At 43.1% G+C, this 24371-nt stretch overlaps 1 protein-coding gene across 2 annotated transcripts in view; it reads left to right on the forward strand.

Moving 5' to 3' along the window:
- Positions 1–24371, forward strand: part of ADGRL1 (adhesion G protein-coupled receptor L1) — a 465551-nt gene that overhangs the window by 355578 nt on the left and 85602 nt on the right. Inside the window, exons 4-5 of one of the 2 annotated variants that reach the window (XM_069766789.1) lie at positions 2583–2692; positions 24328–24342. In XM_069766789.1, coding sequence (XP_069622890.1) covers positions 2583–2692; positions 24328–24342 — 125 coding nt within the window. The remainder of the gene's footprint in view (positions 1–2582; positions 2693–24327; positions 24343–24371) is intronic. The other variant, XM_069766790.1, reaches the window with a different exon arrangement.

Here is a 24371-nt window from a genome sequence, read left to right on the forward strand (position 1 = left end):
GAGATTTGGAGTTCTTGGTAATAATGAGTTTTCTTGCTAACCAGGGACTGAATTACAACTAGCCGTTTGTAGCCATGGGAAAAAGTGTGAATATTATAGAGTAAGGAATAAAGGGGCGAGTGGGTGTTATCATTGGCTGCGTTACCTGCAATGTTAATGAATGCATGGACGCTACACACCGACATTCACTCCCACATACTCAAATGTATCGGGAACATATACACATACTCAGGGTACGGTCACATCTCGCTTCTTGTCTACGTCAAACTACCGCACATATGTTACCAAATAGATGTCTGAGAATTTATGAGGCTTTTGTGCTTAATATGAACATCCATATAAGAATGACTACATAATCCTTTTTTAGTTTAAGCTCAATCTGTGCCCACCTAGCATTATTGACAGCTCCTCAGTGTCCCTCTTCCCTGATGAGATCTCATACTGCTCAGTACAAGCTGCAGCTGTCAGTCAGGCTGAGTGGGCAGAGACAGGATACATTTGGACTTATGAGTTTTTGTACTCTCTAGTTGGGCTCATAAAATGCTTTTCTTATTATCAGGACTATACAGCCATTAAGACATGTATTTCCTCAGTAAGTATGGCAGTTTCTTCAGATCTAATAGACATATTGAATATTGTATATAGTTTATATTGTGAAATCTGGTGACAGATCTGCTTTACATATACATACTGTACTTATGAAACAGATACTTACAAGGACACATAAATATGCATTCACATACATACAAATATACAGTAGATATAAAATGTCAGGTTTTTGTCATGTAAACAAATTTATACCAAGAAGAATAATTTCGTAACTTTTTCTACCTTTAATGTCTCCAATAATCTGTACAAATCCATTGTGAAACAAACTGAAATTTTCTTCAAGTGGAAAAATAACAATAAATAACTAAAATACGTGGTAGCACAAATATGCACACCCTTAAACTAATACTTTGTCTCCACCATGCTACACTGTTGGGTATGTGTTCTTCTGGTGATGTGCAGTGTTAGCTTTGCACCAAACATACATTTTTGGATTATGGCCAAAAAGTTCAACCTTGGTCTCATCAGACAATAACACATTTTCCCATATGCTTTTGGCAGACTTGATGTAGGTTTCGGCAAAACACAGCCGGGATACACATGGAAACGTGAAAAGCAATGGAATGACACTGAAAAGGAGAAAATACAGATTAGATATTAGAAAAAAAATTTGACAGTGAGGGTGATCAATAAGTGGAACAGGCTGCCATGAGAGGTGGTGAGTTTTCCATCAATGGAAGTCTTTAAACAGAGGTTGAATCCTGTCCTACACTGAGCAGGGGGCTGGACACGATGATCCTTCAGGTCCCTTCCAACTCTAGCATTCTATTATTCTATGATTTGATGGTTTGATTTGTAAGAAAAGGCTTCTGTCTTGCCACCCCACCCCACAAGACAGAATATGAAAAATACAAGTGATTGTTATCACATATAGTACACAACCAGCACTCGACAAAAGTTCCTGCTGCTCCTTTATTGTTGCTGTAGGCCTCTTGGCAGCTTCCCGGACTAATTTTCTTCTTGTCTTTCCATCAAATTTTGAGGGACATCCAGTTCAAGGTAATGTCAGTGTTGTGTCAAATTTAAGTCACTTCTTGATGACCGTCTTCACAGTGTTCTATGATATATATCTAATGTCTTGGAAAAAAATTTTGTACCCTTCTGACTTATAACTTTCAATAATGATATCCCTTTGCTGTGTTGTAAGCTGTTTACAGACCATTTTTTTTTCTGTAAAATGTAACTAAGAAAATGTCAGGAAAATCCTACTAGAACAGAAAAATTTTATATGGAGTTAGTCAGAATCCATGTAAATGATGGGATTTAAACTATTTTCCATGAGTTTAAATGTGATTAGCTAATTCTGATCACAACCATATGCCCAATTATAAGAGGGTGTTCACACTTATCCAACTACATTTGTTTCTCAATCGATTCATACAGATTATGGGTGACATTAAAGGTGCAAAATTATTCTTCTTGGTAAGTTTTTTTTTAACATGACAAAAAGCTTAAAATGTAACAGGGGTGTGTAGACTTTATATGCACTATATATTTGGCCTGTATTCAGGGACAACAATGCTGACACACATATAGTTAGAAATATAGTAATATACACATACATTTTCAGATACGCACAGACGCCCATACACATGCATGCATATAGTATCGGACAAGTGCTCACCAGTAACCTTGACTCTGGGGGTCCACTGCTTAGCCACATGCAAATATGATGTTATCCAAATTAACCTCTGCTTATATATATATATATATATATATATATATATATATATATATATATATAATATTAATAGACTGGATAGTTTGTTAGAAGAGTGAGGAGATGCTTTTGTCATAGAAAATGAAATGTATTGGGCCAACTAATGCTAATATTGAGAGGTAAGTGTCTTACCGCTAAACAGGGGCCCACCGGGGAATTCACCTGCTCACCCGTGGGCCAGTCTGAGCTTGCATACATACATACATACACCCAAAGCTATATTTCCAACATTTCTTGTGTCTTTTCTCCACAGGTGTAACAATCGCACACAGTGTGTTGTTATTGCCGATTCCGAAGCCTTTCCTGACCCCTGTCCAGGGACCTACAAGTACCTGGAAGTCCAGTATGACTGCGTGCCATACAGTGAGTATACGCCATGACACTATCTGGATACACATGTCCATCTGAGTGCACGTCGCACCATATATCTGACAACCATACACCATAGGAGGTCACATAGTCAACGTGTGTCAGATCGGTGCAGAAATTCTTCCACATTTACCCTATGTACCATTTTGATCCCTACACACTAGGCTCCGTAACCAGATGCATCTGTAATGGCCGGGTCTCACCTCCTGACACCTGCTCTCATACCAATGTTAGAACTCGCTAATGTTTTTCGTCCACATCGTGGAGACTCTACACAATATCACACGATACGTTTGCATTATCATGGAGGAGAGTATCTCGCCGTGCACGACACAAGTCCCAGTGCAAATGGCTGGCAGCACATTGCTATGCAGAGCGCAGCATCTAACAGACAGTGTGGGATCCACGAGAAAGAACACTGCGCTCGGTGACAGATACTGCCCGCATATCCCAGCACTCAGACAAGCGCCTGTACTCCACCATGGTTAGCCGAGGGACTGCCATGTCCGCCACCGAATACAAATAAGTCATTATATTCCTATATCCTCCATTATAAAAAAAAATTCCAGTTCTTTACCATCCTCGTTTACAGTAATACCATCACCTATCAGTAGACTTTTTTTTATCTTTTTCATTATTGGAAATTTATTTTTTACCCCCATTGCACCATTCTTTGACGTGTCTCCTATTCTATTTCAGAGTAATGTTCTGTATATCACTAGAATTGTCCCCATCCATGACGCTAATGTGTTTCTTCTCCCATGGCTATACTATTTCCTATATGTTACTGATAAGATTTTAAGACTTCGGCTTTTAAATTTTTTAATATGAGCACTTACTGAACATGTCACGGTTGGGGACGCTTTTTACCTTAGACATTACTGGAATTATTATCATCTCACGTTACGTGGTAATAAGCTATGGGTAGATTCTCCAGTTGGGTTCATTTTCCTTATTTCGGGGTCTCCTTCCTTATCTATCAGACTAGTAGATGTGTGCTACGTTAGTCAGAGACGGTAAATGAAATTGTGATTCCTGACCAATGGCATGCTGATAGCTGACCTCCAATAACGGAGGCATGCTTACCGCTCAGACCGATAGGCCAAGAAAAATGGCACATTGACAGTCTAGATAAAAGGAAAGTGCTACATTGATAGCTGAGACTGAAGAACAATAGTGAACTGACAGTGGAGATATGAAGCAATAATGCACTGACAGCCTACATCCAAGAACAATAGCACATTAACAACCTAGATCTAGGAACAATGGCACATTGACAACTGAGACATAAATCAATTGCAAATTGCAAAATGAAAACCGGGTTGAAGAAACAATGGCACATGGAACTAGTCAGGACTCAAGAATGAGGGCACAACGACAACTTACAGCTCCCATATTCTTAAGATTAAAGTCGACCAAGCCTGCCAATATCGTTGGGATCGGCCAACAGTCTAATGTGTATTTGAGTCTCCCGACTCTCCCCTGACAGATGAAATAGACAGATTAATTTTCAAAGGTCTATCCTCTTGTTTGGCGAGGAGATAGGCCACTGTCAGACTCTCCCCTGGCAGAAGCTTTATCATAGAGGGGTACTCGGCTCAGCATTCGTGTTGGGAGAAAGATCATTCAGCTATCCAACAGCAATCTAATATATATGGGGGCCTTTAAAAGGAACCTGTCAACAGCATTTTACTAAGTAAAGTACAGACAGGGCCATACTGATGCTGTCATACTGATTAAAATGATAATGGAGGTGAAGAAATCCGTTTTGTAGATCTTCTTTAATCCTTGTATGAAGTTTCCTTGTAATCATAACTTCATGCATCGGGGCAGGCCTACGGGTAGGGTCTTCAGCTTTGTTTAATCACCTCTGCTGTGTCTGGGTGTCTCTTCTTCTTTATTTAAAACTTTTTGCTGGCACCGTCCTAGCCGCGGCGGCACTTGCACAGATGGAGCTCTTGGAACTCTTCAGTAAAATGACACAGGCAGCTGCGCATGCGTAGATTGCTTGGTGCCATGAGTGCCATTTTACTGAAGCCCACCGTTAGATCAACCTGCGAAAGCACCACTTGTGAAGTTTTACATAAAGAAGAAGAGACACCCAGACACAGCGGAGAGGACAGAACAAAGCTGAAGACCCTACACAAAAGTCCTGCCCACAGCCCCGTTCCAAAGCATGAAGATATGAATACAAAGGAAACTTCAAACAATGATTAAAGGAAATCTACAAAACTGATTTCTGCACCTCAGGTATCAGTTTAATGAGTTTGATGGTGCTGTACCAATAAGTCCTTGTCTGTTTTTTACTTACTAAAATGCTGCTGACAGGTTCTCATTAAGTTTAAGACAATAGATCGTTGTTGGCCAAACAATGGTTTGGACAAGCGTTCAGTTGGCAGCGAGATCCAAGAATATGACTTATAGATACCCGAGATCCGAGGACATGACTTCTAGACAACTGAGATCCAAGAACATGACTTATAGATACCAGAGAACCAAGGACATGGCTTATAGACACCCGAGATCCAAGAATATGACTTATAGATACCTGAGATCCAAGGACATGGCTTATAGACACCCGAGATCCAAGAACATGATTTACAGATACCCGAGATCCAAGGACATGGCTTTTAGACACCCGAGATCCAAGAACATGACTTATAGATACCTTAGATCCAAGGACATAGCTTATAGACACCCGAGATCCAAGAATATGACTTATAGATACCCAAGATCCAAGAACATGACTTATAGATACCCAAGATCCAAGGACATGGCTTATAGACACCCGAGATCCAAGAACATGGCTTAAAGACACCCAAGATCCAAGAACATAGCTTATAGATACCCGAGATCCAAGGACATGGCTTATAGACACCCGACACCCAAGAACATGGCTTAAAGACACCCGAGATCCAAGAACATGGCTTATAGATACCCGAGATCCAAGGACATGGCTTATAGATAACTGAGATCCAAGAACAATGGCACATAGATGTCTGAGATGCAAGAAAAATGGTACATGCAGTTGTGTGAAAAAGTGTTTGCCCCTTCCTGATTTCCTATTTTTGTGTATGTTTGTCTCACTTAAATGTTTCAGATCACCAAACAAAATTATATATCAGACAAAGGTAACACACGTAAACACAAAATCCAGTTTTTAAATGAAGGTCTTTATTATTAAGAGAAAAAAAATCCAAACCTACAGGGCCCTGTGTGAAAAAGTGATTGCCCCTAAATCTATTAACTGGTTGGTCCACCGTTAGCAGCAACAACTGCAAGTGTTTGCCATAACTGTCAATGAGTATTTTACAATGCTATGGAGGAATTTTGGCCCACTCATGTTTGCCTACTTTTTCACACTACTGTAGACGTCTGAGATCCAAGAACAATGACAGAAAAATCCCTGAGATCCTACTAGAACATTGTCACATAGATAACCAAGATCCAAGACAGTAGCACATAGATAGCCGAAATTGAAAGACAATGTCACCTGAATACCTAAGATCCAAGAACAGTTGCACATAGACAACTGAAATCCAAGGACAATTGCATGTACATACCTTTGATCCTAGGAAAATAGCCCGTGGATTTCTGAGATCCAAGAACAATTACACATATCTGACATCCAATAACAATGGCAGATGGATAGCTGATGTTACTTTGACTTCTAAGGCTACTTTCACACTAGCGTCAGTACGGGGCCGTCGCGCTGCGTCGGCTTGACGTACCGACGCATACTGTGCAAGCGCCGCACAATGGGGGCAGCGGATGCATTTTTCCAGCGCATCCGCTGCCCCATTGTGAGTTGCAGGGAGGTGGGGGCGGAGTTCGGGCCGCGCATGCGCGGTTGGAAATGGCAGACACAACGCAGCAAAAAATGTTACATATAACGTTTTTTGCTGCCGACGGTCCGCCACAACACGGCGCAACCGTCGCATGACGGTTGCGATGTGTGGCAAAGCGTCGCAATGCGTCGCTAATGTTAGTCAATGGAGAAAAAATGCATCCTGCAAGCAATTTTGCAGGATGCGTTTTTTCTCCTAAACGACGCATTGCGACGTGCAGTGCACGACGCAAGTGTAAAAGTAGCCTTAGATGCAAAACAATGACAGAGGAAGCAGAGATCAGACACACAGATAACCTGGATCCAAGGACAATAACATGTTAAAAGCCCTAATGAAAAAAAATGTAAAAAAATATAGTTGAGACCCAAGAACAATGATGCACTGATTTCTGAAATCCAAGAACAATGGTACACTGACAACAAAGAAGGATGAGCAATGGCGCAAGGACAGCTGATACATGTGCCCAGACACTATCATATTAACAACCTGCATACAAAAACAATGGCACACTGACAGCTGATATTCAAGAACAATAGAAAAATAAAAGGCCCAGATCCAAGAACAATGGTGCAATAACAGCTGATATCAAAGAACAATAGTAAATTGACAACCTAGATGCAACAACAATGGTACACTGATAGCTGAGATCCAAGGACAATGGTGCATTGACAGTGGAAATCCAAGAACAATGGTACACTAACAGCTGAGATCCAAAAACAATGAAACACTGACAGCTGAGGTCCAAGGACAATGGCAAATATATAAATGATGTTTAATGGAGAACCTAGATTAAAGAACACTGGCACATTAACAACTTAGGTGCAAGGTCAATGACACAAAGATAGCTGAGAAAATAGGGAAAATGCTAAACTGTCAGATCAGATTAAAAAACAATGGAAAAATTAAAACCGAAATCCAAAAACAATGGAACATTTACAGCCTAAATTCTCCCAATATAGTATACTTAAAACTGAGATTCAATATCAATAGTGCACTGACCTCTGAGGTCCAAGAGCAGCAGTAGACTTCTAGTAGAATTGTATGTAAGTCTACTGTAGTACTACTGTACTACAGTATTGTAGTACTACAGTACTCTACTGTATTGTATGTAAGTCTACTGCTTCTAGATCCTCTACTGTATTATATGTAAGTCTACTGTAAGTCTGTATTGTATGTAAGTCTACTGCTTCTAGATTCTACTAGAAGCAGTAGACTTCTAGTAGAATCTAGTTGCAAAAACAATGCCATATTGACAGCTGAGATAGAAGAACAATAAACATTGTTCAATGGCACATTGAAGGCCCAGATCCAGCAATGGACAATGCTACATTGACAAACTGGATCCACGAACACTTGTACACTGACAAACTGAATCTAACCACAATGGTACACTGATAAACTGGATCCAAGAGCAATGGTATCCTAACAACCTGGATCCAAGAGCAATGGTATCCTAACAAATTGGATCAAAGAGCAATGGTATCCTGACAGCCTGAATCCAAGAGCAATGATATTCTAACAAATTGGATCAAAGAGCAATGGTGTCCTGACAAACTGGATCCAAGAGCAATGGTATCCTGACAAACTGGATCCAAGAGCAATGGTATCCTGACAAACGGGATCCAAGAGCAATGGTATCCTGATAAACTGGATCCAAGAGCAATCCAAGTCCCTGGGGGGCGCTGTTGTGAATTCTGTGGCTGAATTCACTCCTGTGGTCACAAGTAGTACAGCAGCTTCTGAGCTTCCTCCCTCAGGTGTTCTGGTGAGCTCGTTAACTGCTTCATTACTTAACTCCGCCTGATGCTGCTATCCTTGCTCCTTGTCAATGTTTCAGTGTTGGATCTGAGCTTCTCCTGATTGTTCCTGTGACCTGCTGCTCTGTATAGCTAAGTGCTTTTTGCTTTTTTGTTGCTTTTTTTCTGTCCAGCTTGTCTTTTGTTTTGCTGGAAGCTCTGAGACGCAAAGGGTGTACCGCCGTGCCGTTAGTTCGGCACGGTGGGTTTTTTTTGCCCCCTTTGCGTGGTTTTGCTTTAGGGTTTTTTGTAGACTGCAAAGTTCGCTTTACTGTCCTCGCTCTGTCCTAGAATATCGGGCCCCACTTTGCTGAATCTATTTCATCCCTACGTTTTGTCTTTTCATCTTACTCACAGTCATTATATGTGGGGAGCTGCCTTTTCCTTTGGGGAATTTCTCTGGGGCAAGTCAGGCCTATTTTTCTATCTTCAGGCTAGCTAGTTTCTTAGGCTGTGCCGAGTTGCCTAGGTAGTTGTTAGGCGCAATCCACAGCCGCTTTTAGTTGTGTTTAGGATAGGATCAGGTGTGCAGTCTACAGAGTTTCCACGTCTCAGAGCTCGTTCTTGTATTTTTGGGTATTTGTCAGATCACTGTGTGCGCTTTGATCGCTAAGCACACTGTGTTTCTGGATTGCCTTCATAACACCTGTCATTAGCAAACATAACAGTACAAGGAGCCGCAACTAATGATTCTCAATAGAGGGAAAGAAAAAGTTCTGACATCATTTTTTTTTTTTTTTTTTTTCTGCTCTGTGTTCACTTTTTTTTTTCCCCTAGACATTTGGGTGATTCTGGACACAGGTGTGGACATGGATATTCAGGGTCTGTGCTCTTCAATGGATAATCTCGTTATAAATGTACAAAAAATTCAAGATACTATTGATCAGAAATCTATGTTAGAACCAAGAATTCCTATTCCTGATTTGTTTTTTGGAGATAGAACTAAGTTTCTAAGTTTCAAAAATAATTGTAAGCTATTTCTGGCCTTGAAACCTCATTCTTCTGGTAATCCTATTCAACAGGTTTTGATTATTATTTCTTTTTTGCGCGGCGACCCTCAAGACTGGGCATTTTCTCTTGCGCCAGGAGACCCTGCATTGAGTAGTGTCGATGCGTTTTTCCTGGCGCTCGGATTGCTGTACGATGAGCCTAATTCAGTGGATCAGGCTGAGAAAAATTTGCTGGCTTTGTGCCAGGGTCAGGATGATATAGAAGTATATTGTCAGAAATTTAGGAAATGGTCAGTACTCACTCAGTGGAATGAATCTGCGCTGGCAGCTTTGTTCAGAAAGGGTCTCTCTGAGGCTTTTAAGGATGTCATGGTGGGATTTCCTATGCCTGCTGGTTTGAATGAGTCTTTGTCTTTGGCCATTCAGATCGGTCGACGCTTGCGCGAGCGTAAATCTGTGCACCATTTGGCGGTACTGCCTGAGGTTAAACCTGAGCCTATGCAGTGCGATAGGACTATGACTAGAGTTGAACGGCAGGAATACAGACGTCTGAATGGTCTGTGTTTCTACTGTGGTGATTCCACTCATGCTATTTCTGATTGTCCTAAGCGCACTAAGCGGTCCGCTAGGTCTGCCGTCATTGGTACTGTACAGTCCAAATTCCTTCTGTCCATTACCTTGATATGCTCTTTGTCGTCGTTTTCTGTCATGGCGTTTGTGGATTCGGGCGCTGCCCTGAATCTGATGGATTTGGATTATGCTAAACGTTGTGGGTTTTTCTTGGAGCCTTTGCGGTGTCCTATTCCATTGAGAGGAATTGATGCTACACCTTTGGCCAAGAATAAACCTCAATACTGGGCCCAGCTGACCATGTGCATGGCTCCTGCACATCAGGAAGTTATTCGCTTTCTGGTGTTGCATAATCTGCATGATGTGGTCGTGTTGGGGTTGGCATGGCTACAAACCCATAATCCAGTATTGGATTGGAATTCCATGTCGGTATCCAGCTGGGGTTGTCAGGGGGTACATGGTGATGTTCCATTTTTGTCGATTTCGTCATCCACCCCTTCTGAGGTCCCAGAGTTCTTGTCTGATTATCAGGATGTATTTGAAGAGCCCAAGTCCGATGCTCTACCTCCGCATAGGGATTGTGATTGTGCTATCAATTTGATTCCTGGTAGTAAATTCCCTAAAGGTCGATTATTTAATTTATCCGTGCCCGAACACGCCGCTATGCGCAGTTATGTGAAGGAATCCCTGGAGAAGGGACATATTCGCCCATCATCATCACCACTGGGAGCAGGGTTCTTCTTTGTAGCCAAGAAGGATGGTTCGCTGAGACCGTGTATTGATTACCGCCTTCTTAATAAGATCACTGTTAAATTTCAGTATCCCTTGCCATTGTTATCTGACTTGTTTGCTCGGATTAAGGGGGCTAGTTGGTTCACTAAGATAGATCTTCGTGGTGCGTATAATCTGGTGAGAATCAGGCAAGGAGATGAATGGAAAACGGCATTTAATACGCCCGAGGGTCATTTTGAGTATCTAGTGATGCCGTTCGGACTTGCCAATGCTCCATCTGTGTTTCAGTCTTTTATGCATGACATCTTCCGTGAGTATCTGGATAAATTCCTGATTGTTTACTTGGATGACATTTTGATCTTCTCAGATGATTGGGAGTCTCATGTGAAGCAGGTCAGAATGGTTTTTCAGGTCCTGCGTGCTAACTCTTTGTTTGTGAAGGGATCAAAGTGTCTCTTCGGTGTGCAGAAAGTTTCATTTTTGGGGTTCATCTTTACCCCTTCTACTATCGAGATGGATCCAGTTAAGGTCCAAGCCATCCAGGATTGGATTCAGCCGACATCTCTGAAAAGTCTGCAAAAGTTCCTGGGCTTTGCTAATTTTTATCGTCGCTTCATCTGTAATTTTTCTAGCATTGCCAAACCATTGACCGATTTGACCAAGAAGGGTGCTGATTTGGTTAATTGGTCTTCTGCTGCTGTGGAAGCTTTTCAGGAGTTGAAGCGTCGTTTTTGTTCTGCCCCTGTGTTGTGTCAGCCAGATGTTTCTCTTCCGTTCCAGGTCGAGGTTGATGCTTCTGAGATTGGAGCAGGGGCGGTTTTGTCACAGAGAGGTTCTGATTGCTCAGTGATGAAACCATGTGCTTTCTTTTCCAGGAAGTTTTCGCCCGCTGAGCGTAATTATGATGTGGGCAATCGAGAGTTGCTGGCCATGAAGTGGGCATTCGAGGAGTGGCGTCATTGGCTTGAAGGAGCTAAGCATCGCGTGGTGGTATTGACTGATCATAAGAACTTGACTTATCTCGAGTCTGCCAAGCGCTTCAATCCTAGACAGGCCCGTTGGTCGTTATTTTTTGCCCGCTTCGACTTTGTGATTTCGTACCTTCCGGGCTCTAAAAATGTGAAGGCGGATGCTCTGTCTAGGAGTTTTGTGCCCGACTCTCCGGGTTTATCTGAGCCAGCGGGTATCCTCAAGGAAGGAGTCATTGTGTCTGCCATCTCCCCTGATTTGCGGCGGGTGCTGCAAAAATTTCAGGCGAATAAACCTGATCGTTGTCCAGCAGAGAAACTGTTCGTCCCTGATAGGTGGACTAATAAACTTATCTCTGAACTTCATTGTTCGGTGTTGGCTGGTCATCCTGGAATCTTTGGTACCAGAGAGTTAGTGGCTAGATCCTTCTGGTGGCCATCTCTGTCACGGGATGTACGTACTTTTGTGCAGTCCTGTGGGATTTGTGCTAGGGCTAAGCCCTGCTGTTCTCGTGCCAGTGGGTTGCTTTTGCCCTTGCCGGTCCCAAAGAGGCCTTGGACACATATTTCGATGGATTTCATTTCTGACCTTCCCGTTTCTCAAAAGATGTCAGTCATTTGGGTGGTCTGTGATCGCTTTTCTAAAATGGTCCATCTGGTGCCCTTGGCTAAATTGCCTTCCTCCTCTGATTTGGTACCTTTGTTCTTTCAGCATGTGGTTCGGTTGCATGGCATTCCTGAGAATATTGTTTCTGACAGAGGTTCCCAGTTTGTTTCAAGGTTTTGGCGAGCCTTTTGTGGTAGGATGGGCATTGACCTATCCTTTTCCTCGGCTTTCCATCCTCAGACTAATGGCCAGACCGAACGAACCAATCAGACCTTGGAAACATATCTGAGATGTTTTGTTTCTGCAGACCAGGATGATTGGGTGTCCTTTTTGCCGTTGGCTGAGTTCGCCCTTAATAATCGGGCCAGCTCGGCTACCTTGGTTTCTCCATTTTTTTGCAATTCTGGGTTCCATCCTCGTTTCTCTTCAGGACAGGTTGAGTCTTCGGACTGTCCTGGTGTGGATTCTGTGGTGGATAGGTTGCAGCAGATCTGGACTCAGGTAGTGGACAATTTGATCTTGTCCCAGGAGAAAGCTCAACTTTTCGCTAATCGCAGACGCCGTGTGGGTCCCCGACTTCGTGTTGGGGATCTGGTTTGGTTATCTTCTCGTCATATTCCTATGAAGGTTTCCTCTCCTAAATTTAAACCTCGTTTTATTGGTCCGTATAGGATTTCTGAGGTTCTCAATCCTGTGTCTTTTCGTTTGACCCTCCCAGACTCCTTTTCCATACATAATGTATTCCATAGGTCGTTGTTGCGGAGATACGTGGCACCTATGGTTCCATCTGTTGAGCCTCCTGCCCCGGTTTTGGTGGAGGGGGAATTGGAGTATATTGTGGAGAAGATTTTGGATTCTCGTGTTTCTAGACGGAAACTCCAGTATCTGGTTAAATGGAAGGGTTATGCTCAGGAAGATAATTCCTGGGTTTTTGCCTCTGATGTTCATGCTTCCGATCTTGTTCGTGCCTTTCATGCGGCTCATCCTGGTCGGCCTGGGGGCTCTGGTGAGGGTTCGGTGACCCCTCCTCAAGGGGGGGTACTGTTGTGAATTCTGTGGCTGAATTCACTCCTGTGGTCACAAGTGGTACTGCAGCTTCTGAGCTTCCTCCCTCAGGTGTTCTGGTGAGCTCGTTAACTGCTTCATTACTTAACTCCGCCTGATGCTGCTATCCTTGCTCCTTGTCAATGTTTCAGTGTTGGATCTGAGCTTCTCCTGATTGTTCCTGTGACCTGCTGCTCTGTATAGCTAAGTGCTTTTTGCTTTTTTGTTGCTTTTTTTCTGTCCAGCTTGTCTTTTGTTTTGCTGGAAGCTCTGAGACGCAAAGGGTGTACCGCCGTGCCGTTAGTTCGGCACGGTGGTTTTTTTTGCCCCCTTTGCGTGGTTTTGCTTTAGGGCTTTTTGTAGACTGCAAAGTTCGCTTTACTGTCCTCGCTCTGTCCTAGAATATCGGGCCCCACTTTGCTGAATCTATTTCATCCCTACGTTTTGTCTTTTCATCTTACTCACAGTCATTATATGTGGGGGGCTGCCTTTTCCTTTGGGGAATTTCTCTGGGGCAAGTCAGGCCTATTTTTCTATCTTCAGGCTAGCTAGTTTCTTAGGCTGTGCCGAGTTGCCTAGGTAGTTGTTAGGCGCAATCCACAGCCGCTTTTAGTTGTGTTTAGGATAGGATCAGGTGTGCAGTCTACAGAGTTTCCACGTCTCAGAGCTCGTTCTTGTATTTTTGGGTATTTGTCAGATCACTGTGTGCGCTCTGATCGCTAAGCACACTGTGTTTCTGGATTGCCTTCATAACACCTGTCATTAGCAAACATAACAGGGCGCGTTGGGACCTGGAAATAGGGAGAGTGCAGGGCATGTTATACCTTAGGGGTAGATGTGGACTGTCCTTGTAAGGGCAGGAGCTCGGGGATTGAGATTTATTGATAGCCCCCCAGGGACTGACAGGGAATTGTCTCCTGATGTTGTGGCTTGAAGGATGTCTCCACCTAAGCAAATTGGGGCTCCGCCTTACCTATCCTCAGCAATTGGTGAGATTGTTCCAATATTACATTTGTGTGCATACCTTTTCCAATTGATCTTACCCCTCCCTTTATTTTGTGATAGCTGCTAATACTAATGCAACCAAGGTTATCTGTTTATCTGTATTGGCATTTGACAAATGCTTCCTCTATAGGCATTATCTCCATTTAATCAGGTACCTTGGGTTGAGTGATAGGACACTGGACCACTGCCAGCGTCTGCACAAAAATCTTGAATAAGCACTAAATTTTGTATGGCACGTCCCCTGACAGGGTATACCCAGTAGTACTTTTTTATCGATACACTTTTTTGGGTGACAGTTTATTTAATATATTGCTTTATTTGGTCATACATTGAAAGTTATGTTTTAATTCCTGCTTATGCTATGTTCTCAAGATTTTAGTAGGATCATGTGATACATTTAAACTATTATATATTGCTGTTTTTGCAAACTGGATCTAAGAGCAATGGTCTCCTGACAAACGGGATCCAAGAGCAATGTTATCCTGATAAACCGTATCCAAGAGCAATTTTATCCTGACAAACTGGATCCAAGAGCAATGGTATCCTGACAAACTGGATCCAAGAGCAATGGTATCCTGACAAACTGCATCCAAGAGCAATGTTATCCTGTCAAAATGGATCCAAGAGCAATGGTATCCTGACAAACTGGATCCAAGAGCAATGGTATCCTGACAAAATGGATCCAAGAGCAATAGTATCCTGACAAACTGGATCCAAGAGCAATGGTATCCTGACAAACTGCATCCAAAAGCACTGGTATCCTAACAAACGGGATCCAAGAGCAATGTTATCCTGACAAAATGGATCCAAGAGCAATGGTATCCTGACAAACTGGATCCAAGAGCAATGGTATCCTGACAAAATGGATCCAAGAGTAATGGTATCCTGACAAACTGGATCCAAAAGCACTGGTATCCTAACAAACGGGATCCAAAAGCACTGGTATCCTGACAAACTGGATCCAAAAGCACTGGTATCCTAACAAACGGGATCCAAGAGCAATGTTATCCTGACAAAATGGATCCAAGAGCAATGGTATCCTGACAAACTGGATCCAAGAATAATTACAAATCATTTCAAACAGATAACATCTGACAGTCAACACAGAGTTCCTTAAAATATCATAACTGATCAGAAATACAAGTTTTTGAGTAGTTCCCTTCTTTAATTCTGAAAATATTTCAGCTGAAAACTAACTCTGTACTAGAAGGATGTTTTTTGGTTGTATTCAAAATGATGGCTTCGGTACTCAAAATGGTGGAGGAGTAGAGATAGAGAAGCATACATCCTGGATGCATTCAAATCTAAATATGTCCATACCCTTAAGGTCGAAATCAGACGCCATTTTTATTAAATCCGTGAAAAAATGGGTTTTGATCAGCGTTTTGGATCAGATTTGCATCAGTGTTTGCTCCGTGTGTCAATGTTTCACCAGTGATTTTGTCGTACAGGATAAAAATAAAAAATTGCAACGCGCTTTTACCTATTACAATGTTAAAATGAACAGCACGTGGATGCCAATTGTGTGCTGTCCCTAATTTTCACAGTCCCATAGACTAGTGTGGGTGATTTTTTTTTTATCCTTCACATATCTTCGTGATTTTTTTGCTGATGCATGGTCCCCAAAAATACTAGGAAATATGACCAGTGCCATACAGTATAATATGTACGGGGTACTTGTTCTGTCCGTGAAAAGTACAGAAAGAACACATATGTGAAAAAAGGACTTCTGAATGAGACCTAAGAAGAACGTTGATCGAATCTCCCATTTTCGACTGGATCGTCTGAGCATCTAATGTATAATGAGATGTCTTGACTATTCACCCTTGGCAGATATCAAGAGAAGAAGAATCGTCGGACTCGGGCACATTGGATTCTAACATGTCTTCTCATTTTGTTCTCACTATAGAATAGCCACTTCTCTAAGTGGCTTACTCCTGTCTCTTCATCAGGAATACATGGACTATTAGGTATGAAGATTTAAAGATTTACATCTATTTAGGCTTGAGAAGAGACGTCTAAGAGGAGCATGAATAACTTTTACAAGTATATAAATGGCCCGTACAAAAAATATGGTCAAAAGCTGTTCCATGTGACAATTCCTCAAAAGACAAGAGGAAATTCTCTCCACCTAGATAAAGAAAGGTTCAATCTGCAGGGAAGACAAGGCTTCTTTACCTTGAGAACTTAATATTTATCTGTGAAATAGATGACCTCAGGAGCTGGTAACAGTGGGAACATCCACATTTAAAAAAAAAAAAAAAGCTTAGATGCTTTTCTAGAAGAAAACAACAGAACTATGTACATAGATGTGCAAAATTCTTCTGAATGTTGATCCAGTAGATCGACACTTGGGATCAGGAGTGAAAAATTAGCTTTTCTACGGCACATTGGTTCAAGCATTATGGTTGTGCCTGGTACCCCTTCCCTTTGTCATCTCCAATCCCTCGGTTGAGCTTGATTGATATGTGACCTTTTACAAAACCCAGCCGGTCATGCCTTTGTAAGGTGTAATCAAGAAAGATGGCTGATTGGAAAATGACTACGTATAAATGTATGAGCGGGCACCATCAAATCTTACAATGTAAAGGGGGGATCACCATGTGCATACCAACAAACAGTATAGCTTAACAAGAACAACAAGCGTATGCACAGGAAATGGGATCACCACACCATATTATAGCAATATAATAAATCTTTATTTAGAGAACAACATTAACAAAACATTTAAAAGCATCTAAAAACAAAACGGACATAGAGGGTCCATGAATACAATACATATATCATGAATACTGCAAATACATCAACATCCCACACAGCTTAATATACAAATTTTGCCAAAATAAGGCGTAAGAACACATCTAATACTGACACCTTCACCCCACCCCATATACACACTCCAAAATAGATCTAGGAGCTTAGTCCCATACAAGAACTGTTACCCAAATAAGGGTGGGTAGGGAAAAGACTAAATAACCTGATGATACCCCCACTACATACACCTCTAAGGGGTGATTACAGAGGTCTTACCTAGCCCTAGTGAAGTCACCTATGCCAATAACCACAGCCAGCAAACGTGTCAGGATAATAAAGCTGTGTGGGTGCTAAGACCCACGCGTATCGACGCTCAAGGCGTCTTCCTCAAGGTCGCTCTGAAGTTACTTACGTTGTCCCCCAATACTTATAATCAGTCAATCATGCAGGAGGCGCCTCTCAGCTGTGCCACAGCATGGCGGCGTCGGAAGTTCCAGCCGGCGTCCTAGGTGGTGGACTGCGCAGGCGCTGGAAGGAAGAGGACCCAGAGGGCTGTGCGCATTACACCTGACATGCGCAGTAACCCTCCAGTTCAGAAACGGTCACCATGGAGACCACCCGCGCTGGCCGGTCATATTAAATATCGATAGTGGCACCAAATCCGGGTGTCTTGCTGCCGGTACAGTTCCTGGGCATACACGCCACCCTCCCACCCCAATAGAGGGGGAGTTTCGCAAATAGATGTAGATCCAGGTTGCGCACGCACTCTAGGTTAGGAGGAATCTCCCCCCATCTGACCGACATCCTGCGGCATGGTGATGTGTTTAAAAAAGAAAGACATATAAGTCTATATCAAATCCCAATTGGGTTACTCGCCATGTCACGGATGTGAGTGAGATGAGGGTCCTGCACTGGACCTCACATGACCCACCGCAAAGTCCGCACTTGGCTGCCAGCGTGATTAGCCCATAACACACAAAGCAGGAGCCTGTTTTGTCGTTATAATAATTCTAAAACATATATAGCACACACAAGTTGAACTACCCCATACACACCAACAAGTATCCACCCTGGCCAGGGCACAAACATCAACACAAACATACAGAAACACACCCACCAAAAACAGCTGGTGCGATAGAAAGACTATATTACATTATATAGAAATGCCGCCTATTTGGATTATTAGTCAACAAGGGATAGTATACATTATCGCCCACAGTACATGCACAACAAAATGCCCCCAAAACAGTATATGTACAGGGGCAAAGTAGTGCCAGCTCAATGTGGTGAGAGATACTGGTAAAGTAAACAAATCTAGGCATTTGGAATGAACCAAGGGGCATAAACACGCCCTACCATGACGTGTCAGATCTCACTGACACCTGAAACTCAGAGAATAAGCACTGAATATAATACAAGAAATAATAAAATAAAGCAGAGAATATATGGAAACGTCCGGTTTAGTAGGATCCTAGAAAAGGGGACAGTCCAGTGGTTCGGTATTCAAAAGATTTTTTCTGAAGGTTTTTTCATTTGCTAGGGAAACAGATGACTCAAGTTCCTTCCTCGGATCCAGGGATCGTGAGCTTCCATTCGTGTAAAGCCGATGATCAATTCTGGGGTTCCCTATCCCGGTGGTGCCACAGGATGGCCGAAATCAAGGGTTTGCTGGATCTGATCGGTTTGGCACTGGTAGATGAGACAACCTGTATCATCTGTAAAAGAAACCAGGGATAAGACTTGATACATATCAGTGCCCACAACCAACTCACCCCAATAGACCCACAGTACACGGGCACCACAAAGAGACCATAGATGAACACCCTAGAGCTTTTTGTAGAAACCCGTATACAAAAGCTCCTCATTCAGGCCAACCGGGGCCAAGCTCTTTAGTTCAAAAATCAACCGGGATTCCTTTCTCAATAGCTCATCAGTGAGCTTCCCCCCCCCCTGATACTCGGGATGACCCCCTCCAGGCCCATAACACGGAGGCTCCTGTGGCTGCCCTTATGATGTTCTAAAAAATGTGCAGCCACAGAGGTAATCTGTTTCCCTTTTTCCCTATCGCCCTTGGCCATAGTGATGTTCGAAATATGCTGTTGCACCCTCCGACGCAGCTCTTGGGTAGTCTGCCCAACATAGATTTTCTGGCAGCCACAAAAAAGGGCATAAACCAGATTCCTATTGCGACAATTAAAGTAAGACTTTGATTTAATCCGAAACGGTAGGGATGGAATGGAGGTCCCCACCTCAGCCAACATAAAGGGGCAAATTGAGCAATTACCACATGGATAAGATCCAATGGTGGTTTTACCTGTATTCAATCTGGTCGTAGGGCGCCTAAAGTGGCTCCTGGTCAGGCAATCCTTCAGATTCTGTGCTCTCCTTGCCACCATTCTGGGCTTGTTTGGAACAATAGTCCTCAATCTCGTGTCGCTGAGTAGGATCCCCCAATTGGATTCCATTATATGGTACACATCCTTCCACTGGTTGTTAAATCTTGTAATCAAACTCAGTTGGTTCCTGTCCCTTTGCTGTTGCGTCACAAGGACCTCATCCCTTGATCTCTGTCGGGAGAATTCATATGCTCTCGAGACCACTCTCCGTGGATAACCCCGTTCCTGGAAACATTTAGTGAGTAGTCTCGATTGTTCCTGGAAGCATGTCATAGTGCTACAGTTCCTCCTGGCACGCAGGAACTGGCCCTTAGGGATACTATTACGTAGGTGGCGTGGGTGGAAGCTGGAGTAATGTAAGATGTTATTCGTGGCCGTCTTCATGCGGAAGAGAGTCATAGTGAATCGATGACCATCAATCATAATCCTCAAATCCAGAAAGTCCACCGCCTTACCGGGAAGACATGATGTCAGCCTTATGCCACATTGGTTGGTATTCAGCTCTCTGACGAATGCTTCCAAGGTTTCTGCTGTACCTGTCCACAAGATTATAATGTCGTCAATAAAGCGGTACCACTTTAGGACATGCTCCCGGTAATCACAGTTCTTATACACCTGGGTCTCCTCCCACCACCCCATAAAGAGGTTTGCATAGGGGGGCGCACATCTCGCCCCATGGCTGTTCCAGACACTTGTTTGTAATGGACCCTATCAAAGATAAAATAGTTCTTTTCCAAAATAATCCTGAGACGGTCCAGAACAAATGAGTCATGACCCCGGCTCCCTGTAGTATATTTATCCAGGTAATACCCCACAGCGGCAATACCTAGGTCATGATTGATGCTGGTGTACAACGCCTCCACATCAAGTGTGGCCAAGATGGTATCATTGGGTATCACCAGGGAATCCAGCTGCTGGATGAGGAAAGACGAGTCCCGTATATATGAGTCCAACTTTAACACAGCGGGCTGCAAGAAAAAGTCTAAGTAAATACACGATTTCTCATACAGTCCACCAATTCCCGACACTATGGGCCTCCCCGGTGGCTCCGACAAGGACTTATGTATCTTTGGTAACGTATAAAAGGTCGGAACCACCGGGTGCTTCACTGTCAGGAAGTCAAGTTCTTTTTTGCTGATGATGCCCTGGTCGACAGCGCGATTTAATAATCCATCCAGGCTGGCCTTAAAGACAGGGGTTGGGTCGGAGGGCAGGGCAACATAGTGCTGCGCATTGTCAAGTTGTCTCCTTGCCTCCCTACAATACATATCTTTCGGCCACAGCACTATGTTCCCCCCTTATCCGCCTCCTTGATCTCAAAGGTCTCATGCCGCAGGATGTCGGTCAGATGGGGGGAGATTCCTCCTAACCTAGAGTGCGTGCGCAACCTGGATCTACATCTATTTGCGAAACTCCCCCTCTATTGGGGTGGGAGGGTGGCGTGTATGCCCAGGAACTGTACCGGCAGCAAGACACCCGGATTTGGTGCCACTATCGATATTTAATATGACCGGCCAGCGCGGGTGGTCTCCATGGTGACCGTTTCTGAACTGGAGGGTTACTGCGCATGTCAGGTGTAATGCGCACAGCCTTCTGGGTCCTCTTCCTTCCAGCGCCTGCGCAGTCCACCACCTAGGACGCCGGCTGGAACTTCCGACGCCGCCATGCTGTGGCACAGCTGAGAGGCGCCTCCTGCATGATTGACTGATTATAAGTATTGGGGGACAACGTAAGTAACTTCAGAGCGACCTTGAGGAAGACGCCTTGAGCGTCGATACGCGTGGGTCTTAGCACCCACACAGCTTTATTATCCTGACACGTTTGCTGTCTGTGGTTATTGGCATAGGTGACTTCACTAGGGCTAGGTAAGACCTCTGTAATCACCCCTTAGAGGTGTATGTAGTGGGGGTATCATCAGGTTATTTAGTCTTTTCCCTACCCACCCTTATTTGGGTAACAGTTCTTGTATGGGACTAAGCTCCTAGATCTATTTTGGAGTGTGTATATGGGGTGAAGGTGTCAGTATTAGATGTGTTCTTACGCCTTATTTTGGCAAAATTTGTATATTAAGCTGTGTGGGATGTTGATGTATTTGCAGTATTCATGATATATATTGTATTCATGGACCCTCTATGTCCGTTTTGTTTTTAGATGCTTTTAAACGTTTTGTTAATGTTGTTCTCTAAATAAAGATTTATTATATTGCTATAATATGATGTGGTGATCCCATTTCCTGTGCATACGCTTGTTGTTCTTGTTAAGCTATACTGATTGGAAAATGAGTGATCATATGTGGCACTCTAAAGAATGGTGTAGGGTCCCACGAGCGTATATTCTCTCATCCGAGAGAATCAGGTCGATAATGCAAATCACAGTCTGATCGGAGTTTGATCCAAGCTTCAGCATAGTGTGATCCAATTCTCTTAGATGAGGAGAAGACGGACAAAACAATTTCTCCATCTTCTCTATTCTAATAGTCCACGGAAATCGGAGTGTAGTCAGATGTCATCCGACCGCAGTCCAATTTTTCCACGGATTCATTGACTTGCATAGCTGAGTGCAATCCAAATGTTGGATCAAACTCGGGCATGGTGCAATTTTTTCCCCGTACCAAATCTGTCCAAGGAAAAAAATCGAACATGTGCATGGCCCCATAGAATAACACCGTTCCTGTTTTGTCAGCTCACACTCGGACTCGGTCTGGGTGGTTCCTATCTCTTGGTTCACCCTTTTTACATTGCAAATTAATTATACATAGAATCCCCAACTACTAAATCATTAGCTTCTTTAAAGAACACGTTCATAATTTATCATCTTAGAAACCCATTTTCATTGATTTTTTTTCACCTATTGTTACTCTCTGTGTCATGTATCCATCGAGAGTATTCCTTTGGGCCTATCTGTCACCTAAGCCCAGTTTTATGATCGGTTGGCCACTGACCGGCACTGTTTGGTGTGTGCTGGTGACTACAGACCGGTGCAGAACATACATGGTAGCCCTCTCCTAATATGGAGACCTATACCATCACATTTCAGGAAAAGCTTCACATGCATCTATGTCGCGTTGGTCTAAACTTGGATATTTGGAGACATACGTGAACATACAGTGTCACCTACTGACTAGGGATATTTGTATATGCAGTCTGGATTACCAATGAATCCAGTGCACTGGGCTCCTGATACTTGTCAGGGCACATCTAAGAATGTATCATCTCCTGCTACAGATAAGTATTGCTATTCACTGCACACACCGATACACAAGGTGAATATTTGCATGCATTTTAATTGCTACTCAGTGACTTGTAGACACATGACCTGTAGTTACATTGCTGAGCGGACACAGATGTAATATTGTTCCGCACCCATAGTGCTCTGCACATCCTCCAGTATGCAGACTGACAGGTGTCTGCAGTGCTCCGCAGGCTTTTCTTTTAGTGACAGAGCTATTTACTCCACTTCATGTGGAGCCCTGTGGGAAAGCAAGGTGCATTGTGTATTTACAACATTTAACTATTTTCTTTCCTTTCCAGGCTTGGCTCATTAATATAAAGCTTCTATCCCCAGGATGTTCTGCCAAGGCTGTCACGCTCTGTCTCTTTCTCCCTCTGTCTGTCTCTCACTCTTAGCAATTTTCATTCTGTCGCTCCTGACTTGTTTTGCCTCAGATCGGCTGTCTCTATCTTTCTCGGTTTGTCTCTTTTTTTTTTTTCGTCCCAAAAAACAATGTATTATCTCATCTCTCAACCTGAATGACATTTCTCCGTTTTCTTTCGGAGTCCGATTTTTTGCTCTGCCTCTCTCTTTCTCTCTCTGCTTGTCTTCATCTCTCAATATATTCGTGTGCCCTGGAGTTATCAGATGGTGGCAAGGTTTAGCACTCCATAATTCTTATTTCCATGGGTGTTAGATAAGGACTGCAAAACCTTAGCACCTTTTGCTAAGTCTTGGCCTATTTTACATTCCCTGCCTGTTTCTAACTTTGCTTGTCTGTAAATATTAACTTTTACATTGCAGATTCCTTGAGTGTGTCTCCCTTGAATCTGCCCCAATCATATATCCCTTCACCTGGTTCTTCACACTCATGCTATGGCCTCCTCTACTCCATCAACCACTGCTCCCCTTCTTCGTTTACAGAGCCCAAGGAACCATGGACCTGTTTTCATACCACCACATTTCATGCCCCTTGTCCAGTCCTTTCCTCCTCAAGTTTATTCACTCCAATTCATTTCTTCCATTTCCTTTCTTCATGACACGTTACCAACACCCTGAAGAAGCCTTGCTACCTTTGCAGTTCCCTCATCCAGTACCATCTTGACTTTCCATAAAACACTTCATATTTTTATATTTTTAGTTCACAGTTGATATGAGTTCACATTATTCTTCACTTTCCACTTGTTGTCCTTCCACTTTCCATGGCCCTCTTATTTCGATGAAGATCTTTGGTAGTCAAGTCACCCCGTGAACGTCCATTAGTCTTGTCTTTAAGCACTTCTCATTCAATTTGTTTTCCTTACGTCTCATTGCCCCATTTAGGTCTTTGCAGGACCTCTTTGAGGGACCCACTGTTCTTCATCACATACCTGTCCCTTTCTTATTTTAATGCCTTTTTGTGCCATACCCACTGATTTCTCAGTCCATACATTCCCATCCATCTCGTCCTTTCCAACCCTACTGTTCCATAACCCCAGGCATTTCTAGTCACCTTTCTCTTTTTACAGGACCCTCTACTGGGAACCCAAGAACACCCCATGCCCTCCCCTGCGTCACACATTGGGCATATAGTTCTGGGCTTGTCTTGTGTGGTTGGGCTATCTGGGGTGGAGGGCGGATTAGATTTATGGTACCTTAAGTGATGGAAAAGGTTTGGTAATGACACTCATGAATATCTTTCTCTCCTTTTTCCTATCCTCTTTTTCATTTGATATTTTTCTCTCTCTTTCTTTTCTGATGCGTGAATAGAAGTGGAGCAAAAAGGTAATTTTCATTGGTCCCTTCCTGTTACC

This window comes from Ranitomeya imitator, chromosome 4 (genome assembly GCF_032444005.1).
Source record: "Ranitomeya imitator isolate aRanImi1 chromosome 4, aRanImi1.pri, whole genome shotgun sequence".
In the NCBI taxonomy this organism is placed as follows: domain Eukaryota; kingdom Metazoa; phylum Chordata; class Amphibia; order Anura; family Dendrobatidae; genus Ranitomeya; species Ranitomeya imitator.